Genomic DNA, 7,995 nt, shown 5'->3' with positions numbered 1-7,995 from the left:
TTTCTCTTTACAGGGAGACAAAAGCGTAACTATACCAAAGTAAATGAAGTGCTGATAGGTTATGTTTTTAAAAAAAAAAAAAAAGATAATGGAAAATGGTCAGCTCCATGCTTTTTTTTTTACTCTGAGCCAAGGTGATGAACTTCCCCAAGCCTATGTTCAGCCTTTTAAATTCAGTAATGAAAGGGAATACATGCAAAGATTCTTCAAAGTTTTGAAAGAGCAAGCATATGCAGTGTTGCAGCCCTCCTGGCAAGAAGGGGAAAGAGCTTGATGAACTCTAGCTATAATATATAAATAGTAACTGATTTTAAATGGATTCTGGAAAACTGTGCAGGGTGAGATTATTCTTTTGTTTCCATAAAGCTAAAATAACAGCTTTTCCATCTATTTTAGCTTCTAGAGTGAAGCCGTTGCATAGCTGATCCTCAGCAAAGACAGACTGATATACCTCCTTTAGTACATAGTGTTGAAACCTGACCTAGCATTAGAACTCAGTCCTTGCTCAAGGTCTTCCTGGGTGTTATAGGAAGTTGAAGATAAGCACTAAGTTCATACAGGCACTGGTAAAAAAATACTATTTTTTTTTTTTTTTACTTGTATGGTTTTATAATCTTGATGTAGGTCTGAAAAGACATTTTGGCAGATAATGTGCTAAATACATTTGCAACCTGAATAGGCTTCTTTGGAAAGAGAAATGGTAGGAGGATGCAAATAATGCATTTTAATTTCTTAGTTTCACTCCCAAATTTATCATACGTAGCTGTCTAGTTTGTGGAAAGGGTTTCTGAAATGGTTGCTTTTACCCAGTTTTCCTTTGAATCTCATAACTTACATATTGTGATCATGGTATAAGTTCTTGCTGTTGCTGGCTATGCTTTGGTTTGCATAAATAAAACTACAATAAACTTTCTTTGCTTGCTTTCAAGTTGCAGTTTTGCATTTAATGTAGCTGTATTTCTGACCTTGTTTTCTCTGCAGCATAGAAGGAACTATGGGACATTGAACTTGTAAAAACCCTTCACTCTACTGGTCTCAGGTAATGAACCAAGAAATACTTCTTTTGTAGCTTACTACCATTAGGGAAATACTATGAACCTTTGCAAACTTTCCCCCTGCATTTCCTTGCTAGACACAAGCAGCATTTCTTGCCCTTGGTGCCGGGGGAAGGTACATGAAGGAGGAAGGCACCAGCTACTCATGTTTCTCAGCTTGTAAAAATCTTCATTCCACAGCCCTGCCCTTTATCTGTGCTGGTAAAAGCTGCAACACAGCACCCTCCAGGCAAGCATCAGTTACATGCCTATAACTATCTCCAAAATGGTAAGAGAAAAATGCTAATGGCAAACTTGCTTTGCATCTACTGCACTTCCTTCTGTTACAGTACTTCCTAACTACAAAGAGAATACTTTGAATGTGGAAAAATGTAAGAACAATGCCAGATCATGAAATCTGTTGGACACAGAGCTGGACAGAACACTCCTCATCTTCCACTAACTTTGCGATTTCATGAGTGACCTTGTTCTCTGACAAGAGTTCACAATTTAGCTGGGTACAGTGATGTAGTTTATTATAATAAATTTAGCAAACATGGACATGTATACAAGGACTTCAGCTTCGAGGACATAATTCACACAACGTTTTAATTTCATGAAATAGAAAACTACTGAATATGAGTCACAGAAACAAGTTTCAAAAACTCTTGCATGTGCACATACATCTTAGCCTTCAATAACCACTTTCCCTGAAATAAAATACAGTCCTCTGGTCTAGCCAGAATTACAGCTGGTCAACAGATCAATAGAAAGTGGTACAAGAAACAGCATTTTCCAACAACATAACACCTTGTACAGTCTTCATCACAAGCAGCAGCAAACAGCACTATTAATCCCACAAAATTCAACTTTTTACATAATAGCCTGCATCCAGGAATTCATGGTGGAGTTGAGTATAAAGTGCCTTTTGAAGACAGGAACGTGTATTTGCCACCCTCACATGTAGATCTCATGCTTATTTAGATTTGGTCAAATGAAGAAGATCCCTGAGTTAAGACATAAAAGCAGGCTTTTCACCAAGGTTACAGATAAATAGATAGATAGTAAAATCATTGTCAGTGAAGGTAATTGTTAAACTTGCTTGACGAATTTAAAAACACCACAAAAAGTCATTAGCTGTGAAGAGCAAAAGCTCAAGCCATAAAAATTAAGAGGGTTGCCACTGAGAACTCGCTGGTTACATCAAACTTCAACTGTAATGGTCTGTGAAGCGAAAGGATTTAGGCTCTGAACTAATACAGCGGATGTTCTGCATCTGTTTTGCTCTTCTGGCTTCTAATCTAAGCTGCCTTGCTCTCTCTTTAGCAGCTAGTTCTTCTGCTCGTTTTTCTTCTCTCTTTCTTTTTAGCCATCTGTGGAGAGAGAAACAGGACTAGAGGTACTGGCAGTTGCAACTGAAAGCTTTACGTCATCCATTCAAAGGAGACTTGCCCCCGTTTAACTAGAGTCCTCTTGTCCTGTAGGATAAAGTTTGGTGTCATGGCTGAGCCAATCTAAAAGCCTGCTGCTCCTAAGCATGGGAAATGCTACTTTTCTACCCCTGTTCTGCTTCTGCACCCACCTTTACCTCCCCCTCAGCAGAAGGTTGAGCTGATTCAACTCATGGACTCGAGGGGAAAATAAGTCATTTTATTGGATTAACTTTCTGCTTGTTTAATGAACTGAATCAACACAAGCTTGCTCCAGAACAGGCAAAAAGGAGTAGGGGAGAAGGATCTCCCATTTTCAGCAGAAGCAATTCATTACTTCAGCTCAGGCTCTGGCAAGTAATTTCACAACAGTGAACAAACAACATCAAGGAACTGATGTATTTTTGCTAAGGTGTAAGTTTGAGGGGCATATTCATGCAAAAAAAACCCAAACCCAAATGAACCAATAAGGACTTCAGCAGTAAAGATGTACCATGAAAATACTACAGTCTTAAGCTGATTGATAGACTAAAAGTTTTCAAATATGATACCCTAGGGATGACCTTACTCTTTAAAGGCTCTGTTGCATTCCTCTGTTCTTGGAAAAAAGGCAATTCCCTCAGCTTGGCGTCTCAGCATTTCTATCTGTTTTTCTTTCATGTGTTCTTGATGCTTTTTTTTAAGCCATAACTTGAAGGCTTCTTCTGGATTCCTGCTCCTCTCCTATTTAAAAAAAGAGACATAGATACACAAGTCTTATTCTTAAATGACCTTTATATTAATCACTTTATAATAATTTTTTGAACTCTGCTTGCATCTCCATTCCATGAAACATACTTTATAAGCAAACTAGAGCATATGCTAATCTGGCATAGAGTATATACATAAGCAAGCATTCAAAGCGGTATGTTTTAAAAAATACTGAATTTAGCTTTTCAAGCCCATTGCTGCAAGACAAAGGAACTTTAGAACAGAGCATCTGAATCTTAAGGTTCTGATCATGTGCATTAGCTGCTTGCCAAGGAGTTCGATGGTAAAGAATACACTTCAAAGTGTTTCTGGCTGCTTGTTCACTGCAGAGTTCAAGTCATTCTCCTGACAAAAAGGAGCATTGCTGTATCTATCTCCTGTGATTTTATAGCTAGTAAGTTCATATATCCAGCTTCTATGACACAAGCCACCCTGCCAAGCAGAATAATCCTAAACATGCAAGTCAATTTAGGTCTTCCCTGAAAACAATGTAACCAAACCATTTCCTATCACTGTAAATTTTCATATGCTTAGCTAAGAACACAGGCTGAGTATTTGGTTTTCCTGTTTAATGAGCGCTGTAGATCCCAGTCCTACGTTAGGAAGATCTTACTTTGCTGTTCAAGTCTTCTAGCTCCTTTGCACGACGAATTCGCTTTTCTTCTTGCACTTGTTCTTTCTTCTTCTGTAACCAAGCTTTAAAAACCATCTCATTCTCTCTTCTCTTCTGTTCTTCTTGTTCCCTTTTCCTTTCTTCTTCCTTGAATGGAATGAAGAGTGAATAAACTTAGTTTTTAAAAGAATCATCTTAATCTGCAAAGGCTTTCACAGAAAATAAATAAACCATTTGAACTGTATGAGAGAAACAAAAATACCGATGAAATGGGAATACTTAAAGACTGTATCCTAGTTGATTGATAACTACTTTTAGAAAGAAACGAGTTTGAGCCCTCCTGCAGTTCATGTTACATTCAGATACTTTCAGCCTAACCCTTACTGTAATTACCCCCATTTCCATGATACTTCTCAGCTCACAGACATTTCAGACATAGCAACAGGTCAAGACTTTTAAAATTAAGCCTGCCCAACAGCTCTGATTGGCTTAAAATCAGTTTAAACTGATGCCTTTTAAAAATGAATGCAACTCTCAGGCTTGATGGACCACTAAATTCTAAAGGAAATTTAACTACCTATGGACTGCAGGCACTACCTTATAAATAAGGATTTTTTCCTAGCCATGAAGTTGTAACGTATTTATTTAAGGCGTATTAATAGCTTAACACTTTTTTTCAAGTTTACAAAATTAACTGATTTTTACAAAATTGAGAAAAGTTTTTTGTAATTATTAATCTCATTTTAGCTATCTACAAGGAGGAGAAAGGTTTCCAAACAACACTTCAGAAAGCCGATGAGGACATTTTATGAGGTTTTTATTATCTTTGACACAAAAGCTACAATCCCCACGCATTTCAACATTCAGAGACATCTATTCTTCTTGCAAATAGATGATCTTCCTCCCACCTACACACAACTTTCATATGATCCTCCAAATTTACAATCTGTAATTTACTGAAATGAATGAAACCCCACCAAAATGAAGCAGATGGATTCCAGTAATGTCAAGAAATGTTTCATGCCTGTGAAATCCATGACAGAATGGAAGAGCTCCATTCAAGAATGAAGAAATAAAGTAATACATTCTTACCTTTCCGTAAGTCAGCCAACAGAGGAAGACATTTAGCACACAGTTAGGAACATAAACCTTCCTTACCTCCACCACACTACCTTTTACTTTAAACACGCAGGGTACTGTGTCAAGAAATCTAGTCCTGTGTGTGCAACGAAAACACACCACTAACTCTTAACATTTCATACCCCTCATTACTGAGCTAAGCCTCAGCAAACCTTTCAAATAAAGCACACTACACCTATTTCCATGGGTAGTAAGCAACTTTGAAGCCACTCAGCCAGCTTACTTAGAATGCCATGGCACAGAAAAACAGTAGATGCTTCCATGTCCTTTTTATAGAGCAACATACATAGTAAGCTACCTTTCTGCAATTATATCATCATAATGCGAAGTGAAGCAAAATGTCTAAGTTTTTAAAATCTTTGGTAAAGACTTCTGCAGTTCTTGTTACAGCTGTTGGAGGCTGACTTTCTATTAAATATTATTTTCTTCTGAATAAGGAGCTGAGAAAGAATTAAAAGGTTTTTTTCCCAAGTAATACATAAGATACTGATTTGATTTTCTAAAATATTTTTTTTTTATTTTAAATTACTGCCCTTTATAGATACAAGAAGGATAACTTCAGTACTGGGAATATTTTCTTCTTTTTGTCCTCTGTGTAGTGCCCAAGTAAAACCAAAGAAGAAGGAAAAGTAGTATCCATTAACAGAGAAAGGGAAAAAAACCCTACTTTGCCACAAACCCATTGAGAAAACTTACTACAACAGTCACTCATGCAAAACCTGTACAGGAAAAAAGTATCCAGTTATATTATCGGTCAACATGACTTCACCTGCATGCATCTTAAAAAGTGGCATGCCTTGTTGCTTGTGTAAGTCAGCTCTATCTTCCATACATGTTAAACAGCCCCCTGCTTTGTTCATAGCTCTCACAGTCATTCTCTTGTGTAAATCTTATGTTACAACTGAATGCTCTCCCAGATTATAATTGCCTATTAAACACTTCACAAGCACTCAAACATGCACCTGCATTACTGCGGTTAATGTTAACTTCCTGCATTGCAGTGTAATCTGTGGAGATGCGATACCATGTGCTACGTTCCAGTAAACAGTGGGCCTGTAATGGAACCTAGGCAGAAAGAGTCAATAAGCAAAAGCATTAAGCACAATATAGCAGAAGGTGGCCTATTTATGAAGGATATATTAAATAAATACTTAATTTTTCCTGTGAGCAAGGCATGATCCTACGCCACTCCGTGGTTTTTTTTTCTTTTAAGGAAAGAAGTTTTGAGAGATTCTGTACAAACTCCAGAGTAGTATTATTATCATTATTATTGCTGCTGTTTTTATCATAGAAAAATGGAGTAAATGCCCTGAACATGTGGTCTCTGTGAAGCAAAGGAACAGCATGGTCACTGTGATCTACTTGTTGCCTCTGTATCTTTACCTCTTTCCTCAGTTTTTCCTTCCTTTGTTCTAACTGCTTCCGCAATTCTTTTTGTCTGGGAGAAAGACAGTAAGTGGAGCTTCTGATGGGCACATTTGCAGACTGTGCCCTCTGTGGAGTCTTCCGTTTTCCCAGACCTCTTGCAGCACTGACAGCAGAATTTGGACGACGCTTAGGGTTAGATGGAGGCTTAGGGAAATACACACACTCTTCTCCACCAGGAGAAAAAGAATGTGCTCCTGGTCTTACTGGAGGTAGTTCCTTCATTCGAGAGACAGTGCCAAAAGGACCGCAGTGTGAAGATTTTGGAGACATATGTTGAGTTTCAATATCAGTAAAAGAAACACTTATTGGGGGCAAAAAGCCTTGGCTTTCAATATCACGTAAACTTAAAAGTTCAAACTTTCCATCTTTTTCCACTAGGATTTTACCATCCTTCTTTTCCTCATCATTGTCAGCACACAGTGAAAGTGATGTGCTTTCCTGTCCCATTTCATTAGAAATATGCAACCGAGATAGCCTATTTGAAACATCATCTCCTCTTGCAAAGTCAGTTTTACAAACTTCAGCATCTTCTAGAGGAGGAACTTCGAGATCCACCAACTTATCTTTAAATTTTAATTTCCGTTCTCTGTTCTGATCCACAGGAGCCTGATTCTCAAGCAGTTTATTGGCTTCTTCAATCTTTTCCAAGATGTAACGCTTTATTTCTTCATCCTCTTCCTCATCCAGTTCCTGCTGGTTTTCCAGCTTGGATTCCTGGGTAGAACTTTCACTATCAGTATCAGATGCATGGTCCCCCCGTTTAATATCAGGCCTGGATTCCAAACTTTCTTCATTGGAGGGTCTGACTTTCACATCTACATCTGCCTCTGAAAGCTGATCTGGATTTTCTTCCATTTCCTCATTGTCTTCCTGAAACTTGTCTGCAATTTTAACAATTTGTGCTTCAATATCCTCTTCATTTTTTTCAGGATTCTAAAAAAATTAAAATATACTAGTCTATTCTCCCAACAAAGAACAGTATCAGAGAAAAGAAATAGCAAGAGAGAAGAGCAGTACTAACTATCCTAATTCTAAAACAGGCTGTCAAGTAGAGCATGTCACAACTAATCACCTTTTTGGCACTAGCAACTCTCTTGCAGTTTCTCCATGTTTGCTTCTGCACAAAGTTTAACTAACCATGGCTTGCGCAGTAAAGTGATCAGTGGTAGCATAAAAACAGAACAATGTGTGTTGCAAAAAACACTTAAAGGAACCCAGAAGTACTTTTGAAACAAACATATGATTTTCCATTAACACTGAATTTTCTGTTTTAAGACAATTATAACTGAACTAACCAGTTCACTGAATTATTTTTCACTCTGTAATTCCAAATAACCTTCATTGTCAAAATTCAGTGAATGTGCCTACACATTTCAAACCATATTGAATTTTGTGCTTATGATTCCAAATATTACTCAGTTCTCTTCCAAATTAAACAACTAGCATTTAATTTAACAAATACCTCTCTTTCACCAAGGATTTTGTTTTCTTCTTCATTAATTAGCCATTCGAGGTCTTTTTCAAAGTCATCCTCATATTCTCCACTTTCTGTTAAATCACCCGTATCTGATGGATCTCCTTGGTCTTCCTTTTCACTCAT

General features: G+C 37.5%; 1 protein-coding gene across 1 annotated transcript; it reads right to left on the bottom strand.

Annotated features, from left to right (window-relative positions):
• Nucleotides 1-2,003: 2,003 nt before the first annotated feature.
• Nucleotides 2,004-7,995, bottom strand: CCDC181 (coiled-coil domain containing 181; the record flags this gene model as incomplete). Its single annotated transcript, XM_082014068.1, has 5 exons — nucleotides 2,004-2,407; nucleotides 3,033-3,187; nucleotides 3,828-3,974; nucleotides 6,351-7,328; nucleotides 7,858-7,995. The coding sequence occupies 5 exons, from the start codon at nucleotides 7,993-7,995 to the stop codon at nucleotides 2,245-2,247; spliced, it is 1,581 nt and encodes a 526-aa protein (XP_081870194.1). The 3' UTR covers nucleotides 2,004-2,244.

The sequence above is a fragment of the Phaethon aethereus genome (genome assembly GCF_964289735.1).
Source record: "Phaethon aethereus genome assembly, chromosome: 1".
Classification (NCBI taxonomy): domain Eukaryota; kingdom Metazoa; phylum Chordata; class Aves; order Phaethontiformes; family Phaethontidae; genus Phaethon; species Phaethon aethereus.
Note: the sequence above shows the minus strand (reverse complement) of the source record. Positions and strands in the feature narration are given on the sequence as shown.